This window comes from Rhopilema esculentum, chromosome 7 (genome assembly GCF_057945365.1).
Source record: "Rhopilema esculentum isolate cy_ngs chromosome 7, ASM5794536v1, whole genome shotgun sequence".
In the NCBI taxonomy this organism is placed as follows: Eukaryota; Metazoa; Cnidaria; class Scyphozoa; order Rhizostomeae; family Rhizostomatidae; genus Rhopilema; species Rhopilema esculentum.
This window is the reverse complement of record NC_142821.1, coordinates 13,346,280-13,371,366: the sequence shown is the minus strand read 5'-3', so window position 1 is coordinate 13,371,366 and position 25,087 is coordinate 13,346,280. Positions and strand designations below refer to the sequence as shown.

The 25,087-nt window shown below is 36.9% G+C and overlaps 2 protein-coding genes and 1 pseudogene across 2 annotated transcripts; 2 read left to right on the top strand and 1 right to left on the bottom strand.

Annotated features, from left to right (window-relative positions):
* Window positions 1-1,090: 1,090 nt before the first annotated feature.
* LOC148960044 (uncharacterized) lies at window positions 1,091-11,693 on the bottom strand (annotated as a pseudogene).
* Window positions 8,129-9,238, top strand: LOC135693239 (uncharacterized). The gene has a single exon (XM_065211654.2). The coding sequence runs from the start codon at window positions 8,129-8,131 to the stop codon at window positions 9,236-9,238; it is 1,110 nt and encodes a 369-aa protein (XP_065067726.2).
* Window positions 11,694-22,714: 11,021 nt separating the features above from the next.
* LOC148960043 (uncharacterized) lies at window positions 22,715-25,027 on the top strand. The gene is made up of 2 exons (XM_089109132.1): window positions 22,715-23,784; window positions 23,923-25,027. Exons 1-2 carry the CDS (start codon window positions 22,715-22,717, stop codon window positions 24,938-24,940), a joined length of 2,088 nt encoding a protein of 695 aa, XP_088965258.1. The 3' UTR covers window positions 24,941-25,027.
* Window positions 25,028-25,087: the final 60 nt, after the last annotated feature.

Here is a 25,087-nt window from a genome sequence, read left to right as displayed (position 1 = left end):
GATGCCTGCGGAATTATAAGCTCACATTTAAAGCGAGGCCTGGCATTTGGAGGAATCCCACAGTACATAGGCATCATTTTTGATGAGATGAAAATACGCAATGATCTTGTATTTGACAAAATGTCTGGTCAACTTATTGGATATGTTGACCTTGGGGATCCAGTAATTGACTATGTCTCATTTGAGGATAATAAACAGTTTGCACAATATGCCCTGGTGTTTATGATAAGGGACCTTTGCACAAGTTTAAAGGCTGTCTTCAGTTATCACTTAACTGGCTCAATTGGGTCAACAGCTTTTTAGTTGCGGCCATTATTCTGGGATGCGGTATTTACCCTTGAGTTGGTTCTCAACTTGAAAGTAGTTTTTGTGGTTTGCGATGGAGCATCACCAAACAGGAAATTTTTCATGCTTCACCAGAAACTCTAGGCATTCCCAGCAACAGGAAATAATACAGGAAAGGAAACATTGTGCCATTCCACTGTAAATCTTGCAGATACAAATCGTAAAATATTGTTCATTTCAGACATCCCTCTTTTGATAAAAACAACAATAAATTGTCTTTTATCCTCTGGATTTTCTGAAAAGTCTACAAGACTAATGTGGAATGATGGGAAATACTTGATTTGGAGTCACATTGCAAGAGCCTTCTCTAATGATCAGCAAAATAGTCTACATCGTCTCTTCAAGATTGGTCCTGATCACAAACATGTGATTCCATATTTGAAGATGAGGGTCTCTTTTGCAGTTCAAGTGCTCAGCAAAAGTATGGCATTGGCATGGAGGCATTATTTAAAAGATGATGGAGAGAAAACTGCCAATATATGCCTCATGGTAAATGATCTTTTTGATATGTGCAATGTCAGGTCAACAACAGAGCACATGCGTAAAAGTATCCAAAGATCAAGTTGATGATGAAAGGCTAGTATGGATGACAGATGTATTCCTAGAGTACTTGAAAAGGTGGAAGGAAAATATTGAAAAGAGGCCTGGAGAGTACTCAAAGGAGGAGAGAGCAAAAATGTTCATCTCAAAGCAAACATATGGAGGCTTTATAATTAATATCAAGTCAACTGTAGAGATAATAAAGTTTCTTCTAAATAACGGCTTCCAATATGTCCTTACTGAAAGGTTGATGCAGGACGTTTTGGAGGAATATTTCGGTTACCAAAGAAGCCATGGCAGACTCTCCAAGAATCCAAGTGCAAATGAATTTGGATTTAATGACCAGATCATTAACATGCAATGACATTGGTGCAGGGTACCACTAGGGGGAAACAGAAGACAAAATGGCAAGATATAAATAAGGACTCATTACCAAAAAAAGTTTTCAAAACCTGGTTCCTGAAAATATGATTGTAGTATGATAAAATATTAATTATCAAGTATTTGAAATTTCTCAGAAAAGTATTTATTAATATTTTGTAGCAAAAAAAGCCTCAGCAAAGTATTTATTAATATTTTTTAAAAAATAAATGCCTTTTGTGGTTTTCCCTTGCAGGGAAATCACTAAATTTGACTTATGAAATATTAGTTTTATTATTGAGCTGTTCTATTTAAATTTCCATTTAGTATGATTTTTGTTTTAAGTAAAGACCTGTCATGTTAAATTATACCTGTTATAAATAACGTGTCATGTTAAATTATACCAAAAGTAAACAATTCAAATATGTGCCCAAAACCATAATAATTAATAAATTGTTAATAAATTAAATAAGGTATGGTTGTTCCCCCTAATTGAATTACTTTTTTTTGTTTATGTCTAGCTTTGATATTGCTTTTATGTGCTGCTTTTATTGTAGTTTCTCCTAGGAATAACTTTATTATTTTATACTGATAGGCTTTTGTAGTTTTAGTTGACAAGTTGCTGTTCTGTTGAGTTGTTTTGAAATGAAGTTCATCTAAACTTAAAAAAACATGTGTTGTCTGATCGAACCATTCGATTGTAAAATATTTGGCCGCCAACCATCCCAAGCGTCTGGCAACCCTGTTTTTGAGGGGTTCCAAAGGCCTCCTCTATCAAGCTCGGATAAATAAGAGTTTTCTTCAATGGAAACACGCAGAATTTCAGTGAATAAGCTTTCAATTTGATCTTTCCAAAGTGAAGTAGTATGACCATAAGCTGACTTTTTATCAAGTTTTGATATTACAGCACCCATCACATATGCCAAAGGTCCTCTTTCTTCCTCTTTTATAAAACATATTGGTTTCTTCTTGCCTTTATCCTTCCTTGCACTATACTTCTCTTTCGCCAAAGCGATCAGTTCAGGCCCTAATTTTACAAGAAAAGACTTACAAGCTCCGGCTTTTGATGAGGGAAATATTGATACAAATTTGCTATTACCTCACAATATCTCGCATAAAAGTCTCTTTACTTTTTGAAGCCAAAATTTTTGGGCTAGCACGGATAGAACTTCGGACAAATTTCCTGGGAGTGCGGTGGGGAACGCTTTTCAGATCTCCTCTGGAAAGATCCCTTTGGCTCTAATTTTGTGCAGGACTTTAGTTGCCAAAGTAGAGAAATCGATATCGGAAATATATGATTGCTCCTCTTCTATAGCTGCAGTCCACAATTTGTAATTCTGACTACCTTTGGTATATCGAATGCACCACACCTAAATCCCCAGCAGATAACACAGCAAGAAACAACACAGGTTCTGAGGTGATGTATTAAACGTAGGAATTTAGGTGTGGTGCGCTCGATATACCAAAGGTAGTCAGAATTACAAATTGTGGACTACATTAGTTTGAATCTATTAGTCCTCGTAGCCATAAAAAATTTTGCACAACGGCCAAACACAGCATGTGGAAACTACCAGGCCAAAAACTGCATGGAAAACGATAGAAAACTGCCCCCAACACAGCGCAATGCAAGGCGAGTCAATAACCAACCCAAAACGTGGGGTGCAAATCCTTTATAGCTACCGGAAGTAAATGAAGAAAGCAAGAACACGCAAAACGGAAATACGAAATATGACCTAATGAAACGTATACTAAAAGGCGTAAAGAAAACAATGCAATGTGAAAACGAGGCTAGATGAAAATAGCTTTTACTACAATGGCTAAGGGCTATTCGCACTAACAATAGCTATATTTGAAGTGTTTCTGTGCGTCTTCGCCAAATGCATGTTTAGGCCTTTCTTCGACTTGAATTCTTTCCCACACTCACTACAACTAAAATCATGTAGACCAATAAATCTCCTTGTCGGAAATAAAAGTGACATCGAATAAAAGATCCTGATCTTCTAACACAATTTCAGAGATACACAGTGATTCAGATTCGGAAATGTCTAGATCAATTTCGTCGCTTCTATTCTCCATCGCCATCTTTGTGTTTGCAGAGTTGATGCAGGCTTGTCGTCACGTGACCAAAAAAAGGGCTTGCTCCAACAAAAATCATGTGACTCATTGAACATTCCTAACCATTCCTAACATTTCAATAGACTATGATTCTACATTTGTAGCGCTCAGTATGGATGTATACGAGTTACCAACAAGTTACGACCTTCTTTATAAAATATAATATATAAACATATTATATAATATATAATATAATATACAATAATTTAATTAAATATAATATAATATAATATAATATAGTATAATATAATATAATATAATATAATATAATATAATATAATATAATATATATACAATATATATACCATATACCATAGGCCTAGAAACATACCTAAAAATGAAAAGAGATAGATTGTTGAGACAAGTTTACCACCACGAGAAGAGTAAGAAACTATATTCGGTACAAAATGAAGCAACTAGGTTTAAGAAAGACATCCAAATGCAAGATACTGAAACAGGGGAAAATGAGTCAGCTACACAATGCGCAAGACACACTAAAGAATGCGCCAAAAAAAAGAATTATGCGAGAACCGGAAGGCAAATCCTATGCATGGGCAATATCCTGAAAGAGTAAACAAATCAGATATAGATAAAGAAAGCACTTATAAATGGCTGTAAAGTTCTAGTCTGAAGGGGGAAACAGAAGGATTTATTATTGCAGCACAGGACCAAAGCCTTGCCACAAACAACTACCGGAATAAGATCATTAAGAACAGAACAAATCCAAAGTGTAGACTGTGCCACGACCATTATGAAACCATAGAGCACATCACATCAGGATGCCCTGTTCTGGCAAAAAGGGAATACCTCGAACGACACGACAAAGCATTAATCTACATGCATTGGAAGATATGTAAATATTCCAATGTTGAGGTGCCCTTTAGATGGTATGAGCATAAACCAAGCACTGTTGTTGAAGGGAAGGATGTGGTGATATTGTGGGATATGGTGATGGTGATATCCATACTGACAAGGAAATTACTGAAAATAGACTTGACATTGTGATCAAAAACAGGAAGGAAAACCAATGCATTTTCATTGACATGTCTGTCCCATATGAGCGAAATGTTGCAAGCAAAGAAACAGAAAAGTTATCAAAATACAAAGATCTTGAGATAGAAGTTACCAAAATATGGCAGATGAAAACAACTGTTATTCTTGTCATAATCGGAGCCCTTGGACTCGTCAGAAAACGTATGAATGAACTTGTATCAAACATTCCTGGAAAGATCAGCATCAAAGAAATCCAAAAGATAGTCTTGCTAGGAACATCATATATCCCGAGGAAAGCTCTATCTTCAACCTGAAAAAGAGCTGAACTGTTAAGCCTTAGGACCATAGTTTGGTTTCGGCCTCTTAAGAGAACAATACAAAAAACAAACTGATGATAATAATAATGGAAACATTTCATTTTCAATTCAACTTAAACTACAATTACAAATCTCACTATTACAAGGTAATTTGCAATTGGCTAGCCTGGTTTTACAAGAAAAGACTATAACAATCGTAAGGTAAAAGGAAAAACTGAGGAAAAAAATAAAATGACTAAAGTTAAAAAGGTAATGTAATTCCAGATTTGTCCATGGCTTATTTTTGCAACAAAATATGTAGTACGTAGTACGGATGGCAATATTGGAAAGTTTGGAAATAAGATACCGTTTTTGTTGCTGATCGAGGGAGAGAGAGTCACACATTTTGAAGAATGAATTGCAGAAATTGCCGAAGATGCCAAGAGAGCTCATAGAAAGATTAAAAAAGGAGACACATTTGAACTGCGGTGGTAAACCAGATAAGAGAGGAGCATACTTGCTGTGTTTTCTTGTTGCATTAGTGTCAAGATTGGATTCGAAGCGAACAGTTAGCTCTAAAATGTAGAGGTAATTGTTGTTAGTCCTCAAAAGAAGATCAGGGCGAAGGTTTTCTCCAGTTATGATTGATGGTGAAAGAAAGCCAGGTATATCAGCGTAGATGGTAGATTCATTGACAGCTTTTAGTGACGTAGCTAGAAAGTTTAGGATAGAGCTATGTCTCCAGGTGTTTCTGGCAACGTGAAGGAGATTTTCTGGCAAAAAACAGAGAGAACAATCAGAGGTCTGGCTCAAGTTCCATTTTTCAGGTTTTTCTGTGTGGCAAGGGTATTGTTCAGGTACCTTATGGTGAAATTGAAAATATTCTGAGGCATGCTACTTTGCACCTTGTACTAAAGTTTGTTTATTTGTGGAAGATTCTGGTTAAGGCAATGTGATAATAAAAATCCTTGGGAGGTTAGGATGTTTTGCAGACGATCTTTATGCTCATGCTGGACAGCCTTTAATGCTTCTTTGTTGTTTCTATATATATCATATTGTATATTTGTGCTACTGCTGGTATTTCTCCATAAAGAGCGAATGTTATCGTTTTGTGAAGATTTCAATGCGTTGCGTAAAACTGTTTGACACTGTAGGAATTTGGTGGATGGTAAAGTTAGGCTGAGTCCAAACTGGTTTTTAGAAAGAATAATGCTACTCAAGGTAGCACTTATTGGGAGGTCGAGCCACAAGATTCTTGAAAGCTAACGTCTTTGAAAGATCTGCTACAGTAAGGTTCCAGGAGATTTTAGAAAGAACAAAGTTGTGATAAAGAGACTGGGAATCGATTTGTTTAAGCATGTTGGACAGTGATGATAAAAGGTCAGATTTATGTTCTTGGTTTGTCATTTCAAAGTCAAAATGACGACCGAGGTACTTGAAAGTGTTTCCATTCGAGACAGATGGGATAGATTTGTTGTTTATGAAAAGCTTAGGTTGATACTGAAGAGAACGTGTAGAAAATTTCTTTATTCCAAAAGCGATGCATTTATTGACACATGATCATGTTAGCTCATTGGCACCAGCGAGTGAAACAATCCAGTAGAAGTTGGTTTTCTTGCTCATTGCTGGTGATAACAGCAGCATCGTCTGCGAATTGAAACCAATGGACTGGTTGAAACATAAGGTCGTTCTGATCATGTAGGGAAAAAACTAACTGTTTGTATTTTTCAGCATTTATGTACTGTATAAAAGTATTGAAACATAGATTAAATAGTAGGGGACTGAGGCAGTCGCCTTGAAGCACACCACGGCGGACTGGAATAGCAGGAGTATTATAGTGGCTTGTGATGATAGAGGTTTTAAAATCGGTGTAAAGGCTAGAGATAAGAAGCTGTATGTTGTCAGGGATATGATGATAAGACAGTTTAATGGGTATCAAATTATGATGTACTTTGCCAAAGGCTTTTTTGAGATCAAGAAGAGTGACAACCAGCAAGCGCTGTTTTGTACGTGCTTTGTCGATAATATGCGCCATCATTGAAGTATGTTGAAGAGTGCCAGAGATGTTAGACGTGAAGCCTTTTTTAATTTGTTGTTCAATATAGCCATTTATTTTAAGGAAATAAAACATGAAGTCACGCAAGCAAGAAGTAAATATTTTTAAAGGTACTTCGATTGGCTATGGGGAGAGAAACCAAGTTGTCTGAATTTTTCTGCCTTTATGTATTGAATGAAAGTGTTAAAGCACATGTTAAATAGAAGGGGACTTAGGCAATCACCTTGAAACACTCAACGTTTAACAGGAATAGCAAGGGTAACAACTTTATCTGTGATAATAGAGGTTTTAAAATTTATGTAGAGACTAGAAATCAGGGACTGGATGTTTTCTGGTACGTGGTGATAAGACAGAACAGATTTGATTAGATTGTGATGAACCTCTCCGAAGGCATTTTTTAGATCCAATAATGTTATGACTAGAGACCGTTGTTTTATTCGAGCTTTGTCTATTATATGGCTCATCATCGCAGTATGTTCTAGTGTACCCGATATCTGATGGGTAAAACCCTTTTTGAATCTGATGTTCTATGAAACTATTTTGTTTGAGAAAATCAAATACAGAATCTCGGAGGCAAGATGTGAAGATTTTAGTGTGACCGATTTGAAAGTGATAGGTCTGAAGTTTGAGGGATCCTCTGTATCTCCTTTTTTGTGTATTAATATAGTGCAAGCTTTTTTCCATTCCGTTAATAATAATAATAATAATAATAATAATAAGGTTCTAAAGGACAACTAATGCCGGGATGATTGCAGGAGACGAGCTCCTAAAACAGGGGTCGGCAACCCGTGGCCCGCGGGCGACATGTGGCTCGAAAGGTACTTTTGTGTGTCCCGGAAGGCCCCTGTTAACCTGTAAATAATCTGGCCCAATGCACAAGTGTCAGCTTGGAATCAGATTAGCATTCCTCGTTGTCATTACAAGTCACTCGAACAAGCTGAACAAGAAGCTTCAAGGCCATGGTCAATTTGTTAATGTCATGTATGAGTATGTTGTCAGGTTCCTGCTTATGCTACATTTTTGGAAAACTCAGCTGAATCAAGAGAACTTAGTTCACTTTCCATCTTCAAATGGAGTTGATTGAGCTGCAGGGTATCATTGAATTGAAACAGAAATATAAGGAAACTCATATAATTCTGTTTTATATGGAGTATCTCCATGGTGGATGATGGTTCATATCCAGGTCTGGTGCAGCATGCCAAGAAGATGTGTTGCATGTTTGGAAGTACTTACCTTTGCAAAAGTCTTTTCTTAAATATGAAGTATGCGAAGTGTCAACTGCAAGTCTCCTGTAATTTCAAAGATCTTACAGCACTGTAAACGATTGGATATCTGGTATGAGAGTGGAAGAGCTGAAGGCATTCCTGCGGCCCCGTGGAGTGAGCGGAAGGAAAGAAGAACTCGTGCCAGAGCATTCGTAGCGATGGAGAATAACATTCCTATCGTGCTAACAGCCAAGGAAGTCGAAATAGAACTTGCTAAGCAGTACACTGCAAAACTTAATGTATTTATATTGGATGAAGTTGGAATAGAGAAAATACCGGATCCTTTCAAGCTCACCGAAGGTTGGATTTCTGAAAGGGAAGGAGTTAAACTTTGGCCACATACATTATACCCTAACATTTTCAATTTTTTGGCCTTTCATCCGAACGAGTTAGCAAGCAGCGATCTCTGTGATTACAAGACCTCTAAAGTATACAGGTACTACCAGGATGGGTGGCTTAAACCGCTTGATTTTCACATAATCTCGCCAAAGAGCTCTCTATGTTTGCTTCGAACAATTTGCAGACCTTCACAGAGAATATATGAGGTACCTCACAAATTGTGGGTGTGTTTAATGAAAACTACTGGGCGCATTATGGCTGCTCATTGTTCATGCATGGCTGGGATTTCCCAAACATGCAACCACGTAGCCGCTGCACTCTTTAGGATTGAGGCAGCAGTAACGATGGGCTTGTCAAACTCTTCATGCACATCAAAACCTTGTGAATGGCTACCAAACAACAAAGATGTGCAGCAAGTAACAGACCTCAAGCTTGTTCGAGGGGATTTTGGAAGAAGAGGTGAATGTAAAAAAAAGTTGAATTCATCACCAAAAAAGAAATACGACCCCACTGTCAATATTCAGGGATCATTAAACCTTAATGACATTGTATCAGCCCTCAGGTCTGTTTGCAATGAAAATGACTCAATCATTTTCACAGCTGAGCGGAAAGAAATAACAGTGAATACGGAAGAAAAAGGGTCAGTTAATTTATTAACCCCTTCCGATTTATTTCACTCAGCATCCACTGCAGAGGGATTTATCAATAGCTTATCCAGTTTATCAGACAAAATTTCTGAAATTGAAAAGGCAACTAGGGGCCAAAGTAGTAATGACTTTTGGTTTTCAGTGAGAAGACACCTGATTACTGCATCAAAAGCCCATGATGTCAAGACAAGGATGTCAACTCATAAAAGTAAAGGAGAAGCAGACTTTAGTTCAGTTTTTGCAAGAGTTTCGGGAGAAAAGCTTGCAATGCCAGACTGCTAGCACTAAAGTATGGCCTTGCTATGGAAGAAGATGCTACAGCAAAGTTTTTTGAGAGTTTTGCCAGGGAGCACAAAAGTGCAACACTAAAGGAGTGTGGTTTGTTCCTTTCCAAAGAACTACCATTCATTGGTGGTAGTCCTGACAGGATTGTTTACTGTGACTGTTGTGGGGAGTCATGTCTGGAAGTCAAATGCCCCTTTGCCATAGCCCATACTCCCCTAGCAATCCTGATGCAAAACTGCCATATTTAGCAATTGATTCTGGGTCCAACACGCTTTGTTTGAGAAGAAACCACAAATATTCACCCAGTGCCAAGTTCAGATGGCTGCTACAAAATCCAAACAATGCTACTTTTTTGTCTGGACTTTTTATTAAATGAATTTTACACAAATTTTTATATCCCACATATGTTTTCAAGCAAGCTGTCATGAAATTCACTGCTTTCATCAATTGACTTTTTCCTTCTTTGCATTTTTATTCTTCATTTAGTTCTAATGTAAACTTGCAGGAGCTTTAATGTTACAAATTCTTTAAGAAAAATTCAAAAAGGATGAAACAAAATTGTCTTTACATCAGTATTGTGTTATTGAAAAGTCGTTTCATGTTGTGCTGGTACTACATTTTTAAATGAGATATGTTACAATAATTGTGAAGAAATAATTTTACCCAAATCTATTTTGACTTCACATGTTGAAAAAGTAAACACTCAACAGAAATACAAGATTCTACAATGGTTGGGAACAATGCTCAATTTGAAAAATTATGGGCTTATCAAAATATTAAAAAAAAATCAAGCCTGTGACTTTGACTAAGGACAGCTTTAAATTTAGATGAATAATGAAATGAAATTAGAATGTTCTAGGTTCAATGTTCTCAAAAATCAACTTCTAAAACTTGGGCTTCTTTAGGAGAAGAATCAACTAGGTAAAAAAGGACTAAAATAAAAATATGTCACTTCATCAAGGTGCTCAAACACATAAACATTGTAAAGAGGTTTCAATCAATTGGCTGTTTTTTTCATAATTTGATAAAACAAGAGGGAGGGCTGCTGCTAGGGGGTTACCAGAGCTTGATGATAAGGAGGGAGACCTATTTTGGCAGGAAGCTTAAGAAATTTTAATTTTACTCCGTAAATTTTAATGTTGTAGTTGACTGGGCAGACATTTGTATGACCCAAAAGGGTTGTTAAATGTAAATGTAATGATGATGAAATAATTATTATTGGTAAATAAATAAAATTTTTCACTGTCTTGGCTTGATAAGAGGTGGTTGTATGTTGCAAATTGCCGCACAACTCTTTACAATATCATCAGCAAATGGAAGAAGAGTGAGGGGCAATGTACCCTTCAAAAGTCTAAATGTTTTTATGCGATTAATTGCATACTCTACGTGGATCCGCAAATTTGCATTTGCCTTTCTCTTTTTGCACTCTTCAGCTGTCATCTGAGATTTGACTCTTGCTCCAGGTGGGACAAAAAGTGGGCAGTAAAAATGGAGGAGATCCTCTTTTATCTGAAACCCACGATCTGCCATTATTACATCATTGTATTCAAGTAGGGAGTAGAATCCACTGTTCTGACATATGTACTGATCAGTTGTCCTACCCCCAAAACACTTAGAAATGAAAGTTATAAAGCCAGATGGAGCAATACCAATAAGGAATTTGATAGTGTTCCTCTTTTTGTAATCTGACCAAGTTCCTGCTTGATCACTGACTGACTTTGGTCTTTTTAATTGCTATCTCGGTGCAGTCAATGATGCACCTGGTATTACAATAGGGCCCTTTGAAAACATCTGGCAAATTTGTTGATATGATGTATTTTTCGAGCCGCACTATCAATGCATCTCCTAGAATTCTGCTCAAAATCCATGTGGAAAATATTCTTGAGCAGGTAGATGGGGATATTTGAAATCTATACGCAAGATCATTGAGTAGCAACCCAAGCCATAGCCGCATCATAACAAGCAAAAACTGGTCTTTGCCACATAGCTTTTGAGACATCAAACCTTTGTTACCAGTTGGCATTGCTTTTGTAGAAATGACGGTATTTGATCCCCTCCACAGCACCAAATTTTGTAGGTATGGGCGTAATAATGCAAAAATAGCATTAAAGATGACAAGTGACTGGGTGCCAGTATAAAATTTGATCTGTTCATCAGATTTTAGAAAAACTGCTGACATTCTCTGTGGCCATTTGACATCATCCTTTTTCAACTTTAAGGATTCAAGCTTTGTAGACAACTTTGCAATATTTTCCTTCAAAGCATAATTTTCCATCTTAATCACACTAACCTTATTGTCCATAAGAGAACTTATCTCTAAACATTTTTGGCACTCTTCATCCTTTGGAAATGCAGAACTACCGCATAGATCTTGTACTGTTGAAGTAATTTCAGATGTAGCGGAGTATGAGCTTGATGCTTCTGTTGCTTGAGATGATGACCTTGGTGTCATTACAGGTGGAGCGGCCCTTACCAGTTCTCTTCTTGGTTTGGATTCTCTAAAGTTGGGCGGCCATCAACAAAATGTATGAACAGACCATATCGCTTTGGCCAGGAGTCCATTCTTTATATCCCTTTGTTGTTCGTTGCAGCAGTCTTATCCATTCTTTTCTCATATCGGAATTCAGCTTCACACTTGGAAAGATGTGAAGGCTAAATGGGGTAGGACATGGACAACCCTTATGTAATAAGCCTTTATGCTCATTGCATTCTTTCTTCTGCCATGCCTTGATCTTGTATCTGCTGTTCGTACACCCTATCACCGCACAATTTCCGTTCACCATACCTCCGCCTCCTCTTGCTCACCAATACCGTTCACAGTGCTGTAGGATCTTTGAAATTACAGGAGCTTTTAAAAAAGCTGTGTTCTAAATTTGTATTCTAAATACTTTATCTGGTGTTCTAAATTTGTTGTATAAACGGGCATTTATTTCTTTATGATTTCAGAGGCCTATTTGTTTTTGCAAGGGCAAATGCTCAAAACGCTCAGAAAAAAGGCCAGGCTGCCCTTGCAAAACAGTGCATGTGTGGCAAAAAATGTTGAGGCAAAGTTGTGAAGTGGTGCTCAAACAGAAAGGTGAATTAACTCTTCTTCTTTTCGTCCAAATTAGACCGCCTCATGGAAAGTATATTAGTTAGTAACATTAAGATTGTATAATTTCTAACATTTTAGTCAAACCCAATTCATTCTTACAGTCTTGCTACAGACTTTGTAAAGCCGTGTTTGAAACATGGTTAAAGGGGGTTCATCATGGTCAAATTGTGAAAAGTTATAAAAAGCCAGCTTAGGTAAGTTGTCCAGTAGTAAAAAGCCATACTATTTTTAATCTTCGATTTCCCCTAAACTACAATATAAGGAAACTTATCCCAGCTCCCAAAAATACAAATGAAATTTGGACTAAGCCTACCTTTTCTCTGTACTTACGCATTTTTCATGGGCAATAGAATTGATGTGAGCGTGAAAAGGACCTTGCTAGTGAGTCATAGCAAAGCCTTCCAGATGAACAGAATCCTAAACAAAATTATTCAAATCTGCATACAAGTTAATCATTTTTTTTGCGGTACAGAATTTGAAAATGGCTTTGAAAAAAACAAACATTTTACAACATACTTAAAGCTTTTTCGTCTGAGCATAAAACTTACACTCCTCAGAGCATAAAACGTCAGAATAGGTTCCGAAAAAACACGATGGAAAAATATATACCCAGTTGTGGATCGAAATAGGCCAATCAGAAAAACGCAAGCACAAGACCGGTATAGTTGACCAATCAGTGCCGCGAGCCTAAAGAAAAATTACCAATGGAGTCCAAGAGAGAAAACGAACTCCTTTTGTCTACACAATGAACGAAAAACGAAAAAGCCGCCATTGTGTAGACAAAAGGAGTTCGTTTTCTCTCTTGGACTCCATTGGTAATTTTTGGTTCATTGGACTCCAATGGTTATCAGAATCCCTCATACTAGCTTCCCACTTTTTGTGTACAAAGAATAGACTAGGTCACAGGGAATGCATACATTTGTATGAATGCATACATGCATGCCTTAACCCAGATGCTAAGCAAAGCATATTCATTTCTCTATAAATAGCATCCTTATTTATATTGATCAGGGCTAGGAAGATTATGCTTTCTGGGAATGACTTGCCCTCCTGATTATAACTAAAGAATAACAACCAACTTTTAGAATGTTACTTATGAGGTGAAATTACTTCATTTTTAGCCACAGTCCATTCAGGCAAAACCAGCTGGAGGAAATCAAGCCAGAAATCAGGGTGGAAGTCAGGAGGCAATCCTTTCCATAGAGCAGGAAATAGAGCTTGCAAGGTTGAGTGTGCAGGTGAATATCACAAAAATGTAAACCAACAAAAATTTTTATAAACAAATCACAACATTATATAGGCCAACATTGAGATTACCAATATTTATTTTAAAAAAAAATCAGCTTGTGACCCAGGAGCAGGCCTTGAAGAGCAAGACCTTTTTGTTCCAGAAAAATTTCAGGATCGATGTTTTTTATTCAAGAACAAATAAACAAGAAAAAAACCTGACTTTCAAAGAACCTAGTATTATTAGTAAAGGCAAGATAACAAAGTTTTGCTCTAAAGGTAGTAAATAAGGAAAACCACAACGCACTGAGAATAATGAACAACAACACGTAAATAAGTTAAGGCTTATATTGGCCCTGGCATATGGGGCTTCATCAGAGCAAAGAAAACAGACAAAATGTTTGTACTAAATGTGTTCTTTTTTATTTTTACAATATAATCAATGACCTAACACTTGAAACACTTCAACAGATCACTATTGAATTTGCTTTCAGTGGAGAGGGAAGCTTAGAGTATGTGCGGGACCTGATAGATACCATACAGCGCCCGGAGGAGCCAATTCAAAGATTTGCAAATTTGGTGTAAATGTGGGATTTGTGTTAACACTGGGCATCCAGATGAAAACAAGTGTTGTGACAGGAAAGTCTGTGTGACTTCCTACAGAATGTTTCGAAAGCTCTGTCTGGACAGAGATGTCCTACAGCTTAATATTACTGCAAGATGTGATATTCGTGCAGACCCTATGGATTTTTCTATGGATTCATACAGGAAGGCTGCATATAGGCAGTTCACATTGTGGAAGTATGATTTGCTCGAAGTTAAAGTGCTCTGAAATTGGAGGATAGTTTAGAATAATGTGTTATAATATGCTATAACCTAACATTATTCTTTTTCTTACAATAGGCTTCTTAGATATGTCAGTTACAGACAACTTGTGAGGTGGATATGGCACAAACTTGGGAAACACAAGAGGGAGATACTGCCTGCCTGCACTGTTACGTCAATCTGGCATAAATTTCCGTCAAACGAATATACAGGTTTCAAGTATCCAAAGCTGGACCTGTAGAAAGTTTTTTGAGTTATCTTAAATATTTTTAAATAAAAATTAATATTTTCTAATTGAATTGCCAGTGGTGGAAATTAAGGCAGGGGTAAGCATTACAGGGAAATGAATGCTTCCAATTTTGAACAATGCAGATAATTTTTGTTCATAAAACATCTGAAGAATTTTGTCTTATGCTCTACCCTGCCCCTAAAGTATATCTTGTTGTCTCTGTATTATCATATAAATAATGGGTTTAGTTTACCCCTCCTCCAGAATAAAATTTTGAATTGCCACCATTACTAACATCATGAAATTATTAAAATTGACTTCCTATTTTGTTTTCTTAGCACCTGACGAAATTACTGCTTTGAATTGTTTTGTGTTATCTCTTCTTTGAATCCTTGGAAAGCGTGATTTTTGTTTTGCAACCACCTCTGCTTTTGCCATTTTTTTGGCTGCTGAAGACAAGAACGCAGGTGTCTGGGCCTCTGCTGGTGCAGCAACAAGTCTTTTGCATAGCTCAGTAGCCTTTTTTTTCAGTGTATCAACATTATCTATGAAAAAACAAATTTTTATCTTAAATATATACATGTAGGTTAGCAATTCAAAGTAATGTATGAACAAAATCTAGTGAGGCATGGAGCAGAAAAACAAATTAAGATGTTTTCAACATACTTGATCACAAAAACATGAATAAAATTGTTATTAAGGAAACAGCTTGTTCTGAACATCATACATACTGTAAGTAGCTTTCTCCTTGATTGCCTGAACAGTGCCCTCTCCACCCTTAAATTTCCGGTACAAAACTCTCCATCTCTTTTCTCGTGTCTTTGTTGTTGCTTGACGTCTATCAGTATTTTCATTGAAATGAAGAGCAGCAAGTAGAATCCTGAAAACAGGGGCAAATGAAACTATAAAACAATCATTTCTATGCTTTTAAAAATTACTGTTTAACTTCAATAGAAAATTTAAGACAATTTAAGCTGCAAAGTGCACTGGAGTCCAACTGATCACAAAAATATATGCAGCTAAAATAGAATGTCAAATTTACAAGCCTTATTTTTAAAACAAAAGTTCCAGGTGGGGGAATCAATTGGCATAAAGAACCTCATTTAAACTGAAAATGCCCCCTCTCCTTTGGAGTGCCTGATAGACTGAATTCACAATTTGGGAAATTCCATGGAAATTTTTACCATATTTTGACTGAAACGTTAAGTTTATTTCTGAAAGTAGACCTCCAAGCTCATACACATTTAAATTTTATACCTATGCCCTAGGAAAGTCCTTTGTCAAAAGGATCCTTTGCCTGTGTACCATTTGTTACCTTTTATTGTCGGAAATTATTAAGATAAAATATGTTATGTTTCCTTTACTGTAACAGTCTTTTCAAACTTTACAAGAAAGCAATAGAATAAATAGCTTCATAGGTTTCAAAACTCTCAGGTTGTTTTCCCCTCTTACTTTTACTTGATTCAATATCAATTATGATTTTGTCACAAACAAGAACTTACTGAGCTTTCATGGAACCATAGAAGAAGTGGCTACTCTTAGGAGCAAAACGAATGACAACGTTGTGAAAAGATTCCAGTGCATTTGTTTGCTCCAAAGCCGATAGCCTGGCAATAACATAGACAAGTCTTGTTTTTGTCAGAAAAGCCTGAAGCTCTTTGTATCCTTTTTGTCCTACAAATTAAAATAATCTCGGTTAATTTTTATCGGCCAAAAATTAGTTAACCACATAATTTTCAAACAAAAAATTCGTTTATAGATACCATCAAGTCACTAACAAAGTAAAGCTGCATTAAAGAAAGCTGTACCTTTTTTCAGCCAGTCACGATCAATACTACCATGCAGGCACTTTGTGTTAATTTCCCCATGACCTTCATGGACATTGATTAAATGATTGAGAAGCGACAACCATTTCTCCTTGATTTCTTTAAGTTTCCATCTGAGGTTGCAGCACACCAGTAAACATGGTTTTTGATGCTTTGAACCCAGTCTAGAATTGCTTCCATCACCCAATCTTTTCTACCTTTTTCCCAATTGCTTAAAAGAAAAATCATAACCTATGAATTGATGAATATGTTATAGAAAAACTGAAAGCTAAGATAGCATATTTGATTCAACCATCATCTAATAAAACTAGTTTATGACTCTTTATAGTTGTATAGCCCTATCTCTGAGATGGTCTATGAAAAATATTTGATGCTGCATAGAGTATAGGAGGCCCTTTAGACGTGACAGAAAAATTGGATCTGGAGGATTACTACTTTATGTGAATGAAAACATTCCAGCTAAAGAATTAAGAAATCTCAACCCAGCAAATTATATAGAAACTATTTCCGTTGCGTTAATTTTAAAAAACAAAAATGGATAATTATTGGAATCTATCACCCTCCAAACCAAAATGGCCTCTATTTTCTTGATGAATTAGGTAAGTTATTGGATTTCTATTCACGAAGCTATGAAAGAATTCTAATACTTGGGGACTTTAATATGGAACCTGATGAATAGAGTCCTAATGCTGCATATGAATGAATAAAATAAAGAAATAAAAAAGAATGATTTGTTAATGTTTAAAATGGCATACTCACATTTTACAACATTCACATTTTACAACATGAAAAACATCAAAATAGTGTCTTGTGTTTTTCTGCTCTGTCCTCATGAACTTTCTGACTTGACCATGTGGATCAGTTACGAGAACCTGGTATATGGCTTTGGAAAAAGCAAACATTTAGTAAACTAAAGCTTTTCGTCTGACACTCTTCAGAGTTTAAAACGTCAGAACATAGTTTGAAAACTCTACGCTAAGAAATATATATATACCCAGTTGTGGATCGAAATAGGCCAATCAGAAACACGAGCACATGACTGTAAAGGTTGACCAATCAGTGCCGCTTGCCTATTAGAATGTTACCAGTAGAGTCCTAAGGTGAAAATGAACTCCTTTTGTCTACAGAGTAGCGGTTTTTTCGTGCTTATGTAGATAGATTCTAAAACTGCTAGGTGGAACGACGATCGGGCTTTACCAATAATCCGAAACATGTCGCCATTATAGTTTTTTGCACAATCTGGGTTTTCTAGCAAATGCTGCCCGATAGCAGAATCGCAGGTTTTAGTTGTAATTTTAGATTTGCAAGACCGAGGTGGCTGTTCTCTTTGGGGATGTGTTTTGTTTCTAATATTAGATGGAACGTGTTGTTTTATCCTATCCTACAACCTTTGGGTGGTGCGTCCTACGTAGCCAGAATCACACTGGCACGTAAAGTTAATAAACAACAGAACCTTTTTTGTGGCAGGAACGCAGTCCTTTTGAATGGACGGAAGGGCCTTTTTTGTACTATTGGGTTAACCGCGAAGAAACAATTTGTTATGGCCTGTTTTATTTGGCATTCAAAACGTATGGAGCTGTTACCGGTCCAGGGTAATTTTAGATAGACCGGGCACTTTTGAGGACCAAATTTTACGTCAGCCGAGGAATTTCCATCTTCTCCTGAATGTAAACTGAAATAACATTTCTTATTTCTTAGCGTAGAGTTTTCGATCTATGTTCTGACGTTTTAAACTCTGAAGAGTGTCAGACAAAAAGCTTTAGTTTACTAAATGTTTGCTTTTTTCAAAGCCATTTACAAGTTTTGTACCACCAAAAGATTGTTTAGAACCTGGTATGTAATACCACCTCTTGATAATGTATACAGGGTTCTCTTCAGGCCTTCAAGCTCCATTTTATTGGCTCCACCAACTTCATTACTCTAAGATAGATTAAAAAGTAATTATCTACATATCACAAGCTAGTTAAGAAAATATCAAATGTTTGCAAAAATATTTGTATATTAAATAATAAATAGCAATGCTGCTGTTTCTATTATATCAAAATTTGTCCACTGGAACCCATGATATCCAAAAGCCATTAGTATCTTGATATGGTTACAAATGTTTTATTTAAATTTCACCATCACTTATAAAGATGATGAAGAAGAAAAGGAAACAGCAAATGGTAGTGTGAGTTACCTGAATCAGTTGTGTATCTATTATTATGGTTTCTTTCCAAATCCACACTTTGCTGAATGGCCTGGAGAGTCCATCCATGCATCTCCACCCAAAACCAAATTTTTGCCGCGAATAAAATCAAAATATTTTCTTTGAGAATCTTCCCAAACAGCATTTATTGATGGTACCAAGTATGCTCTTTGGACTTGAAGGTTGGAATTTTGACTGGAATTTTTACTCGATAGTTGATGCAGGTCTTCTTTTGAAGGATATCTTTCCTTTGACTTGCTTACTCCCTTTTGGTGACCCTCTATCAAAAATTGTCTGGACAGCGTCACTCTTCAAGGTAGAGGTTTGATCCCCTCAAGTCCAAGGGAAGCGATAAATTTTGGGCTGACTTCGAATTGATCCTCTTCAAAATGATCCTGACACAATCTAGAGTGAGGTTTTACTTCAAAGTTGATGAGGTTCATCTTCGATATCCAAATTTTCGAAGGGCATGATTTGTTGGAAATACGAACAACGTTTTAATTTGAGTTGGATGGCTAGGCCCATCTAAAGTTGCAGCAGCATCTTCGGAACAAACCACTCGATCTTTCTTAGATATTCTCTTCTACTATCAACAAAACAGTTGTTAGCACTACAGTGAACCATTATTCTTGTATGTTCGGGTTATTCGGGTTTCCTTGCAGCGAATAAGATACATACGCATGGCCCCTACTTTTATACAAAATCTCTTTGTGGATCGCATGTCCGAAATCCAATGATCACATATAACGTCACAATGGAAAGTCAAATTCTCGGAAACTAAGAAGATCCGACAATTGCCCGCAGCCAACGACTATTTCAATTAACAATTACTCGCAAATTAAACCATATTTTGAAAAAATTCTTTCACGATCGCTCTTCCCACACCCATTTGCCACTTTCTGTCACACAAAAAAATTATCACGGAATTTTCCTTCAAATTTTACATTTTACAGTGACTTTTAGAGCTAAATTTAAAATTTTTTTCCTTTGTTTCCGTGCGTGATTTCCTTTCTTGAATAAGGTTGCTGGTTGGAGGCTTTACAACTAGGTCCAGGTTCCTTGAAATGAGCTTTGGATCACCACTTTGGAACTTTGACGATCAACAACAATCTTAGCCAGGCAATATGGAACATATGAATATTCCTTGTGCCATGTGACATGTGCCAAACATCCAATGAATGGGCCATGTTCTTGAGCTCCAGATGAATTGCTGAAAAATAGTGATATATGTACACTTAAATACCTAAATACCTCTATCAAGAATAAAGGCAAGGATTAAACAAATCATTAAGCCAATTTCAGCACTGCAATATCTGATACCTTAAAAACAATTTTCTTCAATTTTCAAGTTTACACTAGCATGAATTGTCAACTGTCAAAATAAATTTTTATAAAGCTTTGGATAAAATGTATACTGATGAGGTGGAAATCTTTGGTATGACATTTTGAGAATATTAGTGTGTTTGAGATTATACCTTTGAGGTCTGAAATTCTCCTCATCAAAGAACTGGAAGCATCTGTAGCAATCTCTCTAATGTCAATTTGCTTCATCAAGCACAGCAAAATGCGAGTTAAGCCTTCTCTTTCCATATTTGTAAAGGCCCCACCAGCCTCCCATTTATCAAGAACCTCCATGTCTATAATTAAATTTGTTAAAAGATCCATGGCAACATAGAGACAGAATCGTGCAGAAAAGCCAGGGGAGTCATTTCTTCCACCTCCACCAACAATAATGTCTTTATAGGGCATCAATGTTTCCAGAAGTTTGCACTTCATGTCATCCCACATAGTCAGTATCACTGGCAAATAAAAAAGCCTTTGGTTTCTACAGAAAACTGATCTGTTTGGCACAGGAAGTCTTAAAAACTTACAAAGCAGCTGAAAATTTGAATAATTATTGCCGGAGAGTAGGACACAAGCCCCAATCAGCAAGTCATTTAAATAAATATCTTGATTGTGGGATGTTCCTATGACTTCTGAAGATACCCATAAGCCACTGTGTTTGTAAGGACAGCACCATCTTAATTGTACAATGCTTCCTTTCAGATTTAATGCATAATCTAAAACTCCAAGGCAGACAGATCCATTATCCAGAACATGAGGGCATTTTCTACCTTTCAGTTCTTTGAGTTTTTGCACAGATACAATCACTCTCTGCTTTTGGCTTAGCCTGTAGGCCTCACCAGCACCATCCACTGGAAAAAGCATGGTCAACGCATCTGATGCTTCCTTTTTTATTTCAGTGGCTTGAATTTGTGGCATTTGGTCATCAAGGCATTCTTCAAGGTCCATTGAGTTAGCTTTGTCGCAACTTTTAAAAATAAATGTCCTGTTCAAGTCAATATCAGTCAAACCAGCTAACAGACTCTGATCTTCACTGTCTTAATTTCTAGGATGATGTAGTGTGTGATGGATTTCATCTACCTCTTCTTTGTCCAGTCCTTCATCATCTTCACTACTAAGTTGGGCAATGAATATTGATATTTCTTTTGCTGATGTCAAGGTGGCAAATTGAGCAAATTAGAAACAAATTAGCAATAACAATTTGCTTTACACAACACAACAAGTATCATTTTGTAATCAGCTTTTTTTGCCTACTGTAAGGATCATTTCAAAAGGATTTTCATTAAATCATTATTCTTGGCTGAAAAAGAATTCTTCGCTAATAAGAAATTTGTGGAGTTGACATGCATAAAACCTGTTGCATATATATTTTAGAATAACATTTAGTCTCAATTTCAAATGTAATAATAATAATAACACAAATCTTTATACCGGATTAACACTTCAACGTTACTGCTGTTATCAATGTGTGTCCTGATTAACGTAAAAAGATATTATATAAAAAAATTGAAAAATTTACAGCAATTGTATTAATACCATATGTTAAATATTTAAAATAAGGAGCCTAAATCATATATTACATATCTAAAACAAGAAGCCTAGGTAAAATGTTGCTTAAGATGCTGTTCATAGGCATTGAATGATTCAGTTTTCCGTCTGTTGATAGGCAGTTCATTGTAAATTTTTGCTTGCATATTCAGTTTTAATTTTTAGAAGCTTGACAAGACATTGATTGTTTCTTGTTCTCATATTGTGGTCATTGATTTCAAAGTAGCCTTGAAAAGTGTCACAAATATCCTTGTCAATACACTTGCGTACCAACTTACATGCACGAATCTTATTTGCACTGACAACTGACTGAATTATTCCGCTAGTGTTCAAATTTCCTTGTATTGTTCTTAACGAGTGATTATGAAACGAAGCTAGTCCTCTTAATTGGGTGTCAGTTAGCTTCAGCAGTAGTATTCCAGAGTAGGTAAAAGTAGGCAGAATCAGTGAGCGATAAATCTTCTCCGCAGCGCTGAGATCAAGATAATCTCTAAGCTTTCCTAGCAGCCTCAGCCTGCTTGATGCGCGTTTAAAACATTTGTCAAAATGGCTATTGAGATTCAAAGAGCTGTCGATTTCAATGCCAAGATATTTGTAATGGATTGTGTTCAATGCATTTGCGCCTCGGTACATGATAGTGAGTATCTCATTTTGCTTTGCAATTCTCTGTGATGTTCCGAAAAGAAGAGACGCATTTTCTTCCAGCCACTTGGCAATAGCATCCATATCTTTGGTGAGCTTAGAATTAATAACTGCTACATCTTTATCAGCTACATATATCACTGTATCATCAGCATACTTCACAATTTTTGCACTTTTTATCACATTGGTTACACGCTTTTTTTTTTATAAGGAACCGTTTATAAGGAACCTACATGTAGAAGGTCAAAAAACTTAAGGAACTTTTACTACTAAAGGCCAAATCCCTAAGGAACTTTTTAATTTTGAATATATTTATATTTCCGCACAATTTACAATTAGGAAGCCGGTTCCATTGATTTTCAGTAAAACCGGCCATGCTCATGGGGCCAAGAATCAACATGAGAAATTTCCGTTTTAACTCACCTCACATGCAGCTGTGCTTTGTTGTGAATTCACACTTTAGGTGTTTTAGTTTTAGTCAAATAGGTTAGTCACAACAAAATAGAATTCTTATTCTGTGTGTGTGGCTGAGTATTACAGTAGTTGCAATATGGGAGATAAGAAAAAGCAGTCAACGTTGTTCAAGTTCGGTTTTTCTAAAAAGATACCTCATCGAAATGAGTTACAAGAAGTCCCTGGTCGTTCGTTTGTTGAGGATGATGATGTAAGTTTGTATCGTTGTGACACATGCAACAAGCATTTCAAAAGTAAGTCTGGCCTTACGATGCACGTGTCTTGGTGCACTTCGAAAAAAGACAGTGAGAGAGAAAAAGAACAACCAACTAAAAAAATCGATGAAATTCCATTGATCTTGGAAAGTAGCGCCGAGGCTGTTGAGCCACAAAAAGAACCAACTGCTATTGATGTGGATGAGAACATCGAAGAAACTGTAGAGGAATGTCAAGAGATAGAGAAAAGTGCTAGAGCGTCAGAAGCAGGAGAAAGCAGTCAGCACCATCGAGAGAAGAAGAACAGACTATCTTATGACACCGAATTTAAGCTAAAAGTTATCGAGGAAGCAAAGAAAAACCAAAAGAATGACGTTGCATTCAAATACAACATCTCTAAATCGATGGTATCGACCTGGGTTAAAAATGAGAAGAAAATTACTGATGCAGCCGCCGATAGCCACAGGAAAATGATGAAAAAGATCAGACCCAGCACAAGGCATAAGCAAGTCTTCGTGATGCTTCACGAAAAGTTCCTACAAGCAAGATCAAAGGGGATGCGAATATCTTTTGCATGGCTGTACGCAAATGCTAGGAAGATTAACCCCGAATTCGACCAAAGTGCCCAATCAGATATTAAAGCTATCCCGAAATCTGCAGTCTTCAACTTTATCAGGAAGTACAAAATCAAGTTGAGGAGAATTCAGCGTAAGAAAAGGGCTGAGAAAACGAGCTTCTTGCCAGGCATGATTGGTTGGCACACAACTTTGCGCGAAGGCTTGATCAAGACAGGAAACGCAAAGCCTTCCTATGACAGCAAATGGGGGAGATTCCGACCATCTAAACGCTTCAACGTTGACCAAGTTCCTATGCCGTTTGCGGTCGATTGTAAAACAACATACGAAAAACACTTTCCGCGCGGAGAACAAAGAAACCATCGAACCTGGGTCAGGTAAACCGCTTTCTGCTTTTTGTTTAAACTCTTTCCAGACTGGGCCTTTTAAAAAATTAATTTGGAAATATTATAAAAATTGGGGGGCTGCTCATTTGTCCACTCCTTCTAAAATTGCTATCTTTAATTCTTTTTCAGCACACCGGGACCGGGACTTGATAAGCGGCAGTGCACGTTACAAATCTGCTTTGCAGCCGAAGGACCGCCAGTCAAAATTGCAATTATTTTCCGTGGAACAGGGAAAAGAATCAGCCAGGATGAAATACAGGCATACCACAAAGACGTGGATGTTTACTGGCAGACAAACGCCTGGGCAGACATCAATTTCAGCATCGACTGGGTGAAGAGAACTCTGAAACCAGCTGTCCAAAATTCTTCCGAAACAGGTGAAAATGAAGAATTCGTTCTTTTCTGCGACAACTTAAGTGCGCAAACTAATGATCTGTTTCTGAGTGAGGTCAGAAAATTAAATGGTGTTGTTTGGTTCGGTTTGGCCGGTGCGACAGACATCTGGCAACCTGTAGATTGTGGCTTTGGAAACATGCTGAAGTCTTTGGTTCGAACCCTCCAAGATGAGTGGCTGCAAAGTGACGAAAATATAGATCTTTGGCTTGGGAACAGTGTTGAAAAACTGGATGTCAAGAAGCGAAGAATTCTAATTACACACTGGGTTGGTGAGGCATACAATAGGCTTTCCAGTGAGAGCTATGCCTCATCACGGTACAGATGCTTTGAAAAGACAGGCTGCTTAATAACGGCTGATGGGTCGGAGGACAAGAAAATTCAGCCTGAAGGTCTGATTGGGTACTCAATACCACCACCATTGCCTGTGACTGGCCCCGAAAATCCACTGTCTGTACAAATACCAGAGGCCTCAGCAGCCTGTGAGGAAGATGTAAGTGATGAAGAAGATGAAGGGGATGAAGAACTTGAGCCTGACGAGCTTGAGCATGAAAGAGTAGACCATGTAAAAGATCGTGTCTACGAACATGAGTTGATTAATAAAAAAATACGCGCATTCTACGACGAATGGCACACTGGACAAGTGAAGTGGTTCAACACCAAGCTGGGAGAGTTTAGAGTTCTTTTCGAAGACGGTACTGAAGACTACATTGTGTCAGACGACATCAATGGAGTGGATATGCAACTTCTTTAATGACTATTATTATTAATTTTATATTATATGAAGCTTCTTTGTGTTTTAACTTGTTATCTTTTCTTAAGTTTATAGCAAAACGCTGAATTTGATTGTTTTTCTTGCATCTGTACTAATTATTGTCCACTAAATGCCAACTTAAAATTA

Excerpts from the sequence above, each read along its gene's own strand:
- LOC135693239 (XM_065211654.2), top strand. The coding sequence starts at position 8,129 with ATGGAGAATAACATTCCTATCGTGCTAACAGCCAAGGAAGTCGAAATA.
- LOC148960043 (XM_089109132.1), top strand. The coding sequence starts at position 22,715 with ATGGGAGATAAGAAAAAGCAGTCAACGTTGTTCAAGTTCGGTTTTTCT. Across the intron at positions 23,785-23,922 it reads AACCATCGAACCTGGGTCAG|CACACCGGGACCGGGACTTG; the intron begins GTAAACCGCTTT and ends ATTCTTTTTCAG.